Source organism: Cardiocondyla obscurior, linkage group LG12 (assembly GCF_019399895.1).
Source record: "Cardiocondyla obscurior isolate alpha-2009 linkage group LG12, Cobs3.1, whole genome shotgun sequence".
NCBI lineage: Eukaryota > Metazoa > Arthropoda > Insecta > Hymenoptera > Formicidae > Cardiocondyla > Cardiocondyla obscurior.
The window spans coordinates 672,340-686,989 of record NC_091875.1 but is presented as its reverse complement, the minus strand read 5'-3'; the positions used below and the strand labels follow the sequence as shown (position 1 = coordinate 686,989).

The window sequence follows — 14,650 nt, the reverse complement described above, 5'->3', positions numbered from 1 at the left end:
TACGGACTGATAAAAAATTTTATAAATTAAAAATTTCTACTACGAGAAATGTCATCGACAACTATAGGTATATTTCGCAGAGAATGCTATTTCCTACGGCGTGAATGACGGAAATGAAAAAATAATATTGTTTTTCAATAATAACCCTTTCGACGAGAAATGTTCGGCTTAGATAGATTCGACGTGTATGCGGGGTCCACGTGCACCGCCACGTGACCTGTCCACACTTGATGCTTCAGTATACACGCGCGAACGCGCCCACAAAGAGATGCTGCACGTCGCTTTTACTAAAATCCCTGTGTAAGTGTCAGCCGCGGGGGTTTTACGAGTGTGAGTGTACCTTGCAACATAAACGCATAATGCACGCGTGTGAAAGCCGCGAGCGTGACGAGGGATTGTTGTCTTTCTATACAGGATCCTTTATTCTATTGGGGTAACTTTAACTCGCCATATTGTCAAGTGGAGTCGCTCAAATTTGTTATCACATAGAACTACACTTACTTCACAAAGTTTGCAATAATAATAAAAAAAAGTAATATTATATGAAACCTGGATTTTAACTAATATATATATTTTTTTTTTCTTTCTTTTTTTTTGTAATTTATTTTAAAAAATATAATAAATATCCTGCTGAATATGTTTCCTCAAATTTTACGCAACCTGCATTTTACGAGTCCGATGCCTGACGTTAAACAAACCGGAATCCCAAAAGTCTGACGGACTCGTCTGGCGCGTCGAGAATGCAAACCCAATGATGACCTTATGCGAATCGAGAACGGTTTTCAGTTTCAACACATTCGAGAAATTTATTTTTAGTACACCTGCGAATTTTTTACGTTCGTTCCGTCGTCGACCAATTAAGAGCCATTTAAATAAAAGATCTCTTCTTCTTCGCGATTACCGATCGTTCGACGCATAAATACGCGAAGGGATGAGAGCTCGCAGCTTCAACGTTAATAACATACATTTAACTTTCTTTTTCGTTTCCAGACTTGCGCGCAGATCTCATTAAATCGAACCCCAATGCGCCTCGAGTTTGTGGTCCGTATTACGCCGATTGCTTCTCTAATTAAACAATTAACATATTCCTTTTCTTTACAGGTGACAGGGGTCTTGAAACGCTCTTGGTTTAGCTCGCTGCTGTAAAAGCCGAACGCGCTATAAACCCGTTACGTTCGCGATATATCAAAATAATTTAATATTCGCCGCCCGTGGTTTTCTATTTAAATAGCGTGGCAAAACTCCGCGGCGACGGTAATATGAAAATCGCTGCGTGGAAAAGACCGGGGCACGTCTCTGAAATTTCTTGCAACTATTTCCGCGAACGCGAATGATTAGACAGAAACGCGGTGCTGTCGTAATAACATTTATCACGCGCTCGCACAAATTGCACTCGTGTTAACGCCACGCGAGATCAAACGCAGCAAGGAGGATCGGATGAAACAAGAGTAGAAAATATAACCGAGATCGCGGAGCGCGAAATCTCTTCGGGCTCTGGACACGAAGGTCGCCGGGGCATAACGGTATTAATCCGAGGGTTGCAATTAATTCTGATACCGCGAGCGTTCGCAGTAGTGCGGCACGTCGCCGAGCCGCGTGCGCGCGCGCGCCTCCGTATCTTATGTTAGATTACGCGAAATGAGATAGCCGCGGCACATGCAGGCCCGCATCTGTAACGAGTTCGTGAAATATTGCGGTTCGTAAGCGGCGCATTCTTTTCCCAAATATGTATAAGTACCACGTCGATGCGAGCGTCCTGTGACGTCACGCTCGAAAAGATCTCGCCGCGCTATAAAAGTCCCGATAAATCTTGAGCAATTAAAATTTTTGTTACGAATTTTTTCGGCTAATTTCGAATAGAATTTGTTTATGAAAGTGTCCCAATTGAAGCACGATAATTGACTTTGTCTAAAAGGTAATGCTTCAGCCGCAGAATACGATCGAATGATAAATGTTCTCGGGTTCGCGCCACCGTTTGCAGAAAGTCGGGCTGCATGTGTACGCGGGTGTACGTGAAACAAGGGAATCACCGTCGAGCATCAAGGGATCACGGAGGCGTCGAGTTGACTGATACAAAAGTGAAACCTACGACGACCGGGAGAGAGATAAAGGTAATTTAGATGCGTCGCCGGGTCACGACTGCCGACTATTACCGCTATTACCGGATCCCGACCCATCTCGTTTCATCCCGTTCCGTATCGTCCCACGCCATTCTGTTGGTATTACGTTCCGCCGATGCGAGTCTAAGCGTTATTTTGCGCGCGATCAAATTGTAGCAGATTGCAATTGCAGACACATTGATTTCCATGTGAAGAGAATGCTTCAGCGAACTTGGTTTGGAGCTCGGTTTTCGACACGATAAGACAAAATTTCTGCTACGTGAATCACGAGCGTGCACGATAGGTTGGGACCGAGAATGTAAATTGGAAATTTGTGCTTTTATCGAAGCGTGCAAACGACTCAATTAACAAGCGATCAAACGAGCAAACTGTCTGCAATTTCTTACGTTTGTGGATTATGTTGAAATAATTGTTAATATTTTAACGCAACATATATGTGTATGAATAAATCTTTTTGGTTATTAGTTATTATTATGTAAATTTAATAACGCATGAATTTATGTATAAGTATGTTTGTGATATATCTATCGTGTAGATAATATTTTTTCACATTCAAAATGGCGTTTGACAACGATTATCCGTTCGCGAATCATTTATACAGACAGACTCCCTGTCGGACTACTAAAGTATTGGTCAGAAATCATGCCCGCCACGTTTATTACCCCGTATTTTGAGAGGGCGATCGACGGAGGAAAACGGCATGATAATTTTCCAATTATCCATGACGACCGTGAGCCCTTCGGCGCTCACGTACTAGACGTCGATCGTTTCGATCTGGCGTGAGAGTGCAACGATGCAAAGCAATGTGCCAGAGCTTGTCGCGAAGAGACGAAATACGAATGTTAATCGAGATCAACGACGGTCATCTACACACAAGCTGATAAGCGTGAATTAATTTTTGTTTCAATTTTTTAAACAATATAAAAAAAAAATTTATTACATAAAAGTTGATTCGTCTGTGATTTAAGTCGTACAACGTTTGCATCCGTAAACGAACCTTTACTGCCAAGAAAAATTAATAAATATATCGACGATATAATTAATTAATAAAATACAAAATCGGAACAATCATCTCACGAGCCACTGTCTAGTAAAATAAAATGCAATAAGCCCCAAAAAAATTAAAAAAAAAAAGTTTTCTTTTTGTATTATAAATTTAAAAGAACACCGCGATTTTCCAACGCAAAATTTTCCAGATTTTGCGTGATTTCGCGTCGGGGAAGTTGCGACTTCCAGTCCTCCGTGCCTTTCTTCTCCTCGTCTTCTTTTCTCTTTCCTTTTCTTTTCACGGTTTCTCATCCTTTTCGCGTGGGAGGCGGCGAAACGTCCGGTTCTCTCGCCTCCTCCTTGTCTTTTCCTCTCACCCCGTAATACCCCTCGAGCCCCCACGGTATCTCTCTTTATCCCCTCCCCCTTTTTAGACCCGGTCGTCGATCGCCAACTCGGAGTGTAAAGGTGCGTTTACTACGCGAGTACCGACGAACGAATTGATTTGTTGTAATACGATAGATTGAAAGAAAATGAATTTCATCGATAAACTAATCTAAATAACATTTAAAGCTTTTTTTGAAAATTTTAATTTTCAATTAATTAAAAAATTTACGTATAATTTAAAACAAATTAATAGTGAATAATAAGCCGGCGCTTGTGCATGTGTGGAGATGTGCGTGTCGTAATTACGACTTTGAGAATTCGATCGTTTCTAACTGACAAAGATTATCTCACGCTCAGTCGTATGACGCGCACGCCGAGTAATATGCACACGCTCATGCGGAAGCAAGAACGTTAATTCGCAATTACGAATAAAATAATAAAAGTGATGGAGCGGCTAGTTACTTACTTGCAATGTGACTCGTCGCGCGGTGTCGAGATGCAGAGTCCTCCGTTTTTGCAAGGGCTAGGCGAACACGAGACGAAACCTGTAACAAATGAAAAATATAAAAATATAGTTATTTTATGTATAACATTAAAATACTATGTAATAATATTAAAATACTGTAATAACACATTTGAGAATACATTGTGAGTTCTACCCGTCTGTATTACGTGCACGTGATATACTTAGCATGCCTTAAAGAAAAATATTACTTTTTACGCAAATGATACGAACGCGAAATCTCGCTTATCGAAACCTCGCTGCAATTAGAGTGTATCTTGGAGCCACACGAGGAAAGGGACTCCGGCGAGGTCGAAGGGAACCTTTGACATACCGTGCAAATTGAACTTTCGTGTAGGGCCCGGCGAAGAGGACGGAGATAAAAGGCCGAGGGGGCGAGAAGAAAGAGAGGACAGAGGGGGAAGGCAAAACGTCTCGTATTCCAGGAGTACTTTTTAAAAAAAAGGGAGGCTCCTCGATGTAAACGCTACCAAGGAGGTAGGGACCCGACGAAACCATTCGCCGCATATCCTGCTTTAACCGTTGCCGCGACTTCGACTCGTATAATTTCACACGCACTCGCGCGTACATACGTTCGGCGAGAGAATTAAAAGCGACATCAGATTTCGCGGGTCACCGGTAAATCCGACAGCCAAACGGAGGCAACGCCCAACGGAGTATTTCGAAATTTACCCGATACGCCTTCGTCGATACCTGGTAAATTCGTTCCTGTCGCTGCGCGCGAGCTTTGTCCGAGTATCGACGGCGACACGCAGTAAAAGCCTTTTACGATCGCGAGGGTGAAATTTTTATCCCTCCCATAAAATTTAATATCGAGCCGAATGGTGACGCGCGCTTTCGCGTGTCGCGCGCTTGAGAAGCGCTAAAAAGAAGACCCTGAAACCGCTAGTACAAGAAGAGCGCGCGTTTAAGGGCGCGATTAACGCAGCCGGCGTGGCGCATAAAGCACTGTGAACAACTAATGCACGCGTACCCAGCGCCGGTATAATAACAACGCAGCAAATAACCGCTTAGCGTAGACAAGCAGCGAGAGGCGCGGAGAGAGTACAAGTCTCATGTACTTATGTTTTATCAGAGTACGCCGCAACGAAGGGCCGCGTCATTTACCCGTCCCTTACCTCTCCCTCGATGGTCCCCGTCGCGCAAGGGACTCTCAACTTCCTGCAAGATTACGCTCGCATAAATTTGCAAATGCTTGAAATTATAATCATATTTTTATATCGTTCCCTCGCGATAAGTTTGTTCGTAAATAAAACTTTTCCACTTGGCCCGTTCCGCAGCTGCGACTTATTAAAATAGTCGCGCAAAAAAAATGCATTCTACTGTTGCGAGTATTCACCTAATTTGATATCCATCACGCTACGTCAAGCTGCCAAGGAAGAATTATCAACGGTGTAAAGCCTGTGGCGCAATGAGCACGAGGCTTCATGAAGTCGCGTGGGACGCAGAAAGCCGTCTTAACGTTTGAAAATGTCAGTAATGGCACACATTATTTGGTCGTCACCTCGCTCTCACACGCGACACGTTATAACTATACGATTCCGGCACGACCCAAATTCATATAATTTGCTACGGAATTTTTCAAACGATTCTACACTATTTACGACTTCGTTAGATAATTTATATTCCCCCTTCAAAAAAAAAGAAAAAAAACTTTTATACAATAAAAATTTCTTTCCAGGAGAACATTTGTTTCTAGAAAATACAAACTGATCTTCCTCTAATTCGCATAATAAAAATATTAAAAAAAAAAAAGAAGATATAAATTTTATTTTTTCCTATTTTCGCTTAAAGTTTGGTTCATATCTATGTATGTTCATCGAAATTACAAATGGTCGTTGGCCTGTCAGGGCCATCGGGACAATTCAATCCGTTTAAGTAAGACCGCCGCGACGGAGCGGAGCTCGCGAGCAATGAAGTCGACCAGCTGTCAACGTCGTCGCGACGACAACGAGAGCGAAGACAATCGGCTGGGCGACGCGTCGCACCGTTCGCGACCAAGACGGATGAGATCAGTTAAACCAAACTGCCTTCGTGACAAATCCTCTGTTTCCTCTGTCGCTTCGCGAGGCTCTGTTCTCCGCTCTCTCGTCGACGCACTCGCGTGTACGAACGCACGCGCTCTCCTTCGTGACACGCTCGTCTGTAATTCGTTATACGTGGGACGAGCAAATCGTCTCTCTCTCTCTCTTTTTCGGTGTGATTCGCCAGGATTTCCGGCTGCCGACACGCGCGATTAAGTATCGCAGCCAGCGCTAATCGAGAGGAACGGCCGCGTTCGGCCGAAGAAATTGAGGCACAGCCATTGCGTCATCTATTGTTACAGTCATAATAGATTTCTCGCACTCGGTTCGTGCTTGCTAGTATTGGTCGAAATGGGAAATGCATTAAATTAACTATTTTCTGTGTCAAGGCTACGAAAGGAGTCAACGAATGCGACTGTTACGTAAAGTGTCCTCCGTTTTCTAGATTCTTATTGTGATTTATAAAAATTAATCAAAGTAGACGTTTAATAAATTCGTACGCAAATAAAATTACACGCATACGCTAAAATACTTTACCCAAATGTGGAATTCGAACCAGAGAATAATACGAGCGAGTGAGTTATTAAAGAAAAATTATTGCATAAAATGAATATTTAATTAAGGCGATTACGTAATCGCTTTGGTATTTTCACTTTCAACCTCCGGTGAACTGCTGTATCATCGTCATGTGTGCTCGCACAATAATCTGCATCACTCCGAGGAAAAATGAGTTTAATTGTTTCAATTCCAGAGTAAATTACCGCCGCGGTAGAAAGCCACCGTTGAATTACGCCTTCCTTCCTGCTCTCGTCCGCAAAATTAATTCGCGCTGGCACTAATAATGGAGCCGTGCATTTTGTCACAAATGCGGTAAACTAGAGTTGCATTTAGCACATATTAAATTTGTATTCGCTACAGATCGCGGAGCGCGTATTTTAAGCGCGTTGTCACATTCGGACATTGGTTAATTGTATTAATTTCTTTAAAATAATTTCTGAGCTAATCTGTTTACGTTTATTTGATGCGCTTGCCGGACTCAAGCGTCTTTTCCCAAAACAAAAAAACGAGCTCGCGCTCGAGCATGTTTCTTCGCAATTCCGAGCTCATATTAGCTTTGAATAAATTACCATGACATTTCTAGGCTTTTAATTTTACATCACGTAAAAGAACTCTCGTTGCATATCATGTCACTGCGGGTCTTCGATATCTCAGGAATCCGCGATACGAACACCCCGAGCAATAACAAAGAGCGGAGAATAATACGAGCTCGATATAGAACGGACTCTCGCAGGGTCGCGCGATAAAGCGCGATAAAGCGCGATAATGAACGGCGCGGCGTAATCTGAGATTAGAATCGGTTGCACATACGCGGGTGCGTGCCATCACGCGTGTCGGTGGAATTGCACGTAGTTATCCTCGCGATACGTTGCCGGGGTCGTGTTAAACCGAAGGAGGCGGCAGCGGCGGGACGCCGGTATTTTGCATCATGTTACGCACCGCTCTCGGTATCAAACGGGCTAAACCATGCGTCGCGCGCTTACGTAAAAACCCACCCGATGTTCTTCCAGCTGGTATGGAGACGTGCACGTAAATGTTATGCATTTACGAGACACGCCGTCGCGACAATGATGCACTATCCGCAACGATCTCCCTGCCTCTCTCCTAAGCGTTTCCCGCGGGATGAACGATGCATCGACCGCGGTTTCCGTGTACGGCACGTGTGCACGCGAACCTGATATCATAAATCTGACAAGGGGCTTGCATTTTTTTGGCTGACGTCGGAAAATTTATTGGTCTTGCAATCTATCGATTTTTAGGAATAGATAAGGTAAGTAATGCGAGAACGCACGATTATATTTTGTAGTGAAATATTGATTTACAGTTCTACTTGTTACTTGATCCCGATCTGAATGTTAATTAGACTGGAAGCACGTTGCAGACGGAACAATTTCCTTTTTTTTTTAAAAAAAAAAAAAACGTTAATTGTTGAATGGGTAATTCTAATCTTTTATTTAAATGTTTCACGATCGAGACACGACGGTGTCAATGCCATGGGGATACATAGTACGACGAAGATCTCTCGCTCTCTTTTTCTCTATTAAAATGCATTAAAGAGATCTCTCTTTCTCTCTCTCTTGTCTTTTCCTCACGCACGTATGCCCTTTCCTTCTCCCTTTACCCCGAGGAGAAGAGACTTCGAACCGAAGAGATATGTACTCTCAATCAGCGTGGGCGCCGATTTCTCGCCCGCCGCGCGACGGCTCCGCTCGATCCGCCCACGTGTAGATCAAGATCGATGCGAGGTGCGTCGCTACTTTTCTTTTTTTTTTCTCTCGCATCCTCGCATGAGCGCGCAGGGGACTGAGAGAAGTGCCGTTTGCACAATGTAATATATACGACGTATTGTTCGACCCTCAAAACTTATTAACCTTCCAAGTATGGTTCGAAAATTAAATAAAAATCGGAAGATATTCAAATCGGGTGTCTGCGGGTATAAAATATTCCCAGTAAGTCAGAAAATCATAAAACTAGCTTCGGCTATCGGTCTCGCTTAAAAGATAGTCCAACAAACGGCGTTTGTGCCATGCACTTGCGGCGCGCATTACGATGCGTATGCCACGCGATACGCGGTGGAGATGGGTAGCCCGAGTCACGACCTCGTGGATTACGTAATCCACCACGTGTGTGGATAACCCGCGGTGCGGTATCACCATCGGGATATCGGCACGATAATGCGGCTCCTTGCCCTCACCGTTGGCTGCCGCCGAACGTTTTCGCCAAGCAAACACCCGGGACGAGTTTTATTCATTCCCGACGAAGTAGAAGATCCACTTTTACTATTCGTGACCCAACATTTCAGAAGGTCGTTGCACCGCAAGCCTCGTTTGAAGATGGGGTCGGGGGTTACGCGCAAGGGTCTCTCTTTCCTACGTCGCGCTATCGTTAGCCCGCATTTACGACCACTCGCGCGAGCATTAAAAAAGACATCGTTAAATACTCGAAAGCCGCTTCCAATATCTTTAACGTCTTCCGTTCTCTTCGTTTACGATTTTTCATTGATGCATTAAAGGTCCAAGAGCCGCCTCATGTTATCAGCAAGTCAAATGGATTTAAATCGTCACGCAAAAAACTTTTTTTAATTCGAATTTATGCACGCGCGCTTGCTTGCTTGCCCGAACGCGGTTTTAAAATAAATCATTTACTGTTTATTCTTAGATTATAAATACAAATTAATATTTTTTCCCGTTTTTTTTTTTTATTTATATTTGAAAGTATTTTATATGCGTCACGGAATACATCGGGCAAGTTTCACTGTACGGTACGATGGCGCACATTTGTAAGGAATTTATGGTTTCATATATCGCATTTACGGTACGAGTAAGACGACCGCTATGCAGTGATTTATAATCTTTGGATTGACACAGTCAATGTACAGCTTGATAACGTTTTTAATCAATAGGACGGCAATAAATCATTAACTCATTATAACGCTAATGTCTAGGAAGCTATCGCGCCGTTATATAATGTCCTCGAATTAATATCTGTTAACAAATCTGACGAGCTATCGCCTGTGACTTTACATCCATGTTCTTATTATCAACTATGTTATCTCCGAGGAAAACAAGTTAAATCCGTTAATGTTGTCCTTTCGTGCAATGTACGACGTACTATGTCCTCACACATTGTAATTACTTATTTTTTTGGTCATTATTGCTAATCATAAATCGATGAATTCTCCAGCATTTTGCATTGTACTTGTTCAAATTTAATAAACAATATTTTGAACAATTATTCCTACCTACATTTCCTTACAATCCTTACATCATATGATTTATATTATATTCACAGGATTGTGCGACCGATTCGTCAGTTTATGATCCTGAAAGCCGAATAACATCCTCCTACGTTGAATTCTACGACCGTGCATTAACTTGTAAGAAACCGTCCGCGAGATAAGAGGCTGAAAAACATGGAAACTCCATTCCTACAGATTAGAGGATGTTGTCTCGTTTAGAGGTGCTAAAATACTACTTTTTATTCAGAATGAAAAATGTCCTAATTTTTCAGTAATTTCATTTTTCTAAACCGTAATATTTTTTTTAATTTTGAGGAAATTATAAAGGATTAAAATCAGAAACTTGAAAAAAAAATTTAACAATGCGTCCTTTACGCTTTTTTTTTTTTCTAGAAAATAAAATGCAATTTTTAAGTGTAATATACTAATCTTATGACTTTCATGGCGTATCCTTTATAAGATTTTTCTTTTTGGCGTGAATATCTTAATTCGTCCGAGAGTAACGACCGTAAAAAGCTGCATCGCATTATGACGCCTTAAGGTGCAGTTTTTAGGCAGATAACAAGAGAAGAGCTCTTTGCCAGTGGCATGGGACACGTCATTAGCACGCGAACAAATCGTCCCTCGAAACTTATCGGCCGTGTCAATCAGCAAGCTGCTGATGGTAGACACGTAAATTTTGCCGGTTGTGTGGGAAGAAGAACGCTACGACTCTTTAGCCGAAGAGAAGCTCTCGTGATCTTGACGTTGCGATCGAAGAAAAGGTAGATGGATCGAACGACAAAGATAAAAGAGCTAGTTTTACAAGTTGCACGCGACAAGAGAGAAACCCTAAAACTTTTCAGGCGAACGTTTTCTCGAATTACTATCAGAATTATAATTAATAATTTTTTATTAATCTCGAAATAAATGATTGCTCTCGTACGAATGTTAAAACAAAATGCGGGATGAATCACGCCGCGAGAACGCGACGCTAATTCCCTTCTCACGAAAATCTAAATGATCCTTCTTGTTATCCTTGAAAAATCTCGAAAACCATTTTCACTATTGTTATTCGGCCGCGATTGTTACGAATCACGTCTACGCCGCATCGAAATCGTTCGTCGTCATTCCCGGCACGATTCGAGACGGCCGGCTCGCATTAGCGGGCCCATTAATCACAATTACGTGAATTCAGGTCCTGGTACCGCGTGCGTGCGTGCGTCCGTGCGTGCTCACGTGTGCTAAAAGCATCTATATGTGTGCGCAAGTCCGCATCTCGCGGATGAGGACACGCTCGGCGCGGCGGTGAGAAATGCCACGATTCACCATGGTAAAAATACTGGACAACCGGCGACAAACCCTCCCCCCTGTCATCGCGTTCGTATCGGGTGGATTATGCATCCCCCGCTTGCCCCTCTCCCTCGCCTCCCCGCGACCGGAATTTTGATTGTGCACGGAAAGCTTCCTGAAAATCATCCGGATCGTTCGCGGAATTCGCACTGGGCCCAACAAAATAATTCTTGGCGAGACCGTCCGCCGTTCGTCGGCCCCGTATTTTCGACCGACGTACAAACCGTCGAGGATTCCCGTTGATTTCGTGCAACCATAAACCCGAGCCTCTCGAGAACTGATTGCGAGAAAACGATTTTGTAACCGAGTTTTGCAAAATTATTTTTTTTACATTCATCGGAAATTGAGATAAAATTATATAAAGCAAAATATAATTTCTAAACGCAAATAAAATTTGTATCAAGCTAAATACTAAGACATTCAGCTATATACATTTTAGTTCAATCGCGTAGGTTATAAATTATTCATAAGTTGATATCTTTCGTGTTTGAGCGCGAGTAAATGCTTACGGATAGGCAAAGATCGACGTTAAACATCAAACAAGAATAATCTCCGTGAAAATATGTCGGTGGATCAATGACAAGCATCGATAGTATGAATGAAAGCCTTGAATGAAGTTCGACGTTCACTCGCACGCGGCAATGCATAGGCGCATGTATGTAAACGTACACTCGTGATTATCGTTAAAGGCATGGTTCTCGAGAGTGGCTACGCGTTGGTCGTCGTCGAAGTAATAATTCGCGTACGAGATATTATTTACTAATGTAAAAAAAAAAGGCAGACGCAACACTGCGTACCTAATTATAAAAAATAGGCGAAGTAATATATAATGTATAATAAGTCTAACTTTGTACTTGAATACATTTCAATTACTATCGATTTATCATAATTATTTTCACGTTTAAGCTATCGGTAGTCAATACAGGGATCGTAATCTTCATTTGTGTATTATTTTCTCATTCCTTATTTTTACGATAATTCTGCTTGATTAATGATAGACCAGGTCAGCTAAACGCGGTGGATTATTTAGAGTCTGGCTTAAGTGTCTCTGAAGCCGCTGGTCTGAGCGTGAGGCAGAGATCGCCGCAAACCGGCGGAAGAAGAATTACCCGGCGTAATGGACGCGCGCGCGTAATCCGCTATAACGCGCACGTCACGCACGGCTTTCGAAATCGCAAATAGCGGCAAGACCGCGGAGAGGAAAAAAGCTGTCCCGCGGCTTTGTGGACCGACCGTGGCCGGCAGTGATTTTCTTCCCTTTTAACGCGACGCGCGATACAATTCGCGGCGCAATGCGATTCGCGATCACGAAGCAGAAAGATAACTGTTTGTAACGATTCCTATCGAATATGGCACGAGTTTTCGTTATGCAACGCGGCGATGTAATTTGACAGTGCGCCTAGCGTCGACGATCGTCGGATAATTTCCTGTTCCCAACTGCATGGAAACTAATTTGTGAGCTTTCACGTATTCGCGCCTATCGCAGGAAATGGTCAATGACATCGCGGACCTTGTACCGGTATTTTAAATCGAAACCAAAGATTTACATATGAATTGATATATCCGTTACCTACATAAAAGGTTGCGCATTTTAAATACGCGAATTAGACTCTTTATTTTTTTATTTTTTTTATTAGAACGAATGCTCCGGCTAAGTCAATCACAATGCGTTGAGAATTACATTTTACAATTTTACAAAAAGAAATTAATTGCTTTAAAGAAACGAGTAAATTTTATAGAGAAATTCTTTTAAGACAAATTAAGACAACCTAAACAATTGTTTCATTTGGCATAAACAATTGAATTCTCTCGTTTGAAAATGTAATATAGTGTAAAGCGCGACTTCCTCGCAGCGTTCACGGAACGCCGTGTAAGGCGCATAATGCGAATTGCGTCCCATTGTGTGCCCACGAGCTGACCATGTGTATATAACACAAACCCGCCTTTTCCTTCGTTACGTTCGCCGTGCCGCAGTAGTCCTCAACGTGCAGTGTTTACTTTGACGAGCGCAGTCGTAAAGTTCGCGAACGATTATGTTTTTTTTTTTTCCTCTCTTTCTTTCTCCTTTTCCGGACCCTCCCCCGTACTGCGAGGCCCTCGAAACGATAGCCACTTGCGAGTTTCGAACGTACTAAGGTGCTGGTTTGAAGAGTATCGCTACCGCACGCAAGAGTATCAGTGCCATCGCTACCGTAATAGCTACATTGTTAAGAAGTCTACAATATTGCGACTTGACGGCGAAACCTTGGAGAAAATGTGCAAACCAGGGCGAATTTCTCAGATCTCTTCGCAGCCTATCATCATCGGTCTTTCACAACGACTGCACCATAACTCATTGTGTGCATTTCTCGGCAGATCTCGGTATTCCGTAATAAAAATCTTTTCTATATATATATATATTTTTTTTTCCCTCCCAAAATAAAAATAGGCACGGAATTATTTTTTTCTTTTAATTTATAAACTATTTTTTCAATAAACTTTGTTCGAATTATACTATAATATTTTTTAAAAATACAAAAATTCGTTTTATTATGTATTAAGATCTGAAATAATTGCAATTATGAGCCTACATTAAATGAACAAATGTGATATCATCAACACGCAACAGTGTCAATTTATAGTAAACAATATTTCGCAAATTCGAGTTAATATTTTCACGTTCGACGGACTTTCCTGCGATCCCCTTTTGAAACCACCTTTCGTTTCTGTTCTCCTTTTAATCCGCTCGCGAATGAACGGCTGCGCCGCGCGGTTATTCATCGAGCCCTGAATCGTTTGTTAAATTATCGCGAAATTTTGCCGACAGCAGGCGTGATTGCGATTTATGAAGCGACCTAAAGATATTTTTTATCAGTTCGTTAGCTCTACCCTTATACGCGTCGGATTCTTTTCTGATCATGTAATTAAGGAATTCATATCCTTTTTGATGCAGCATCACCTGTTATTTCGTCGGCGATAAATGCTCGGTAGCAAACACGAACGAATCGTGTTCCGGCAATTAAATATTATAGTTATAAGTTATCGCAGTGATTGATCGTAATCACGTACGATTGTAACGTGCGATTTTTCAGAAAACTTTCAGGCTAATAAATATTAAAAGAATTAAAATATGAAAGAGATTTGAATTTTATATCAAGTTACGTAACAAACAATTTGTCTATAAAAAAATAAAAAATATTTAGCAGATTCGATCGAATAAAATTGAAACAACACAGAAATCAATTTTAAGAACTGTCTGTAAAAAGCGGCGAATAATGAGGTTCTCTTCTATGAAGGCTCGCGTGTTTTTTTCTTTTTTTTTTTTTTACTGTTTCAGGCGTCGTCAGAGACTTCTCTCGTGGCTCGCGGTGCCTTATTATTCGGGAATTCCACCTCGTGCGCATAATATTCGCGAACATTCGCGGGCCCACCGCTCCCGACTCGTATTCCCAAAGTGTTTTCCATGCGGCGGGCGGACCAGACTAGCCGCTCGTCCGCGTGC

At 42.2% G+C, this 14,650-nt stretch overlaps 1 protein-coding gene across 1 annotated transcript in view; it reads right to left on the bottom strand.

The window, feature by feature from the left end:
• Positions 1-14,650, bottom strand: part of N (neurogenic locus Notch protein) — a 184,042-nt gene that overhangs the window by 150,833 nt on the left and 18,559 nt on the right. The window contains exon 2 of the mRNA XM_070664782.1: positions 3,961-4,039. Coding sequence (XP_070520883.1) covers positions 3,961-4,039 — 79 coding nt within the window. The remainder of the gene's footprint in view (positions 1-3,960; positions 4,040-14,650) is intronic.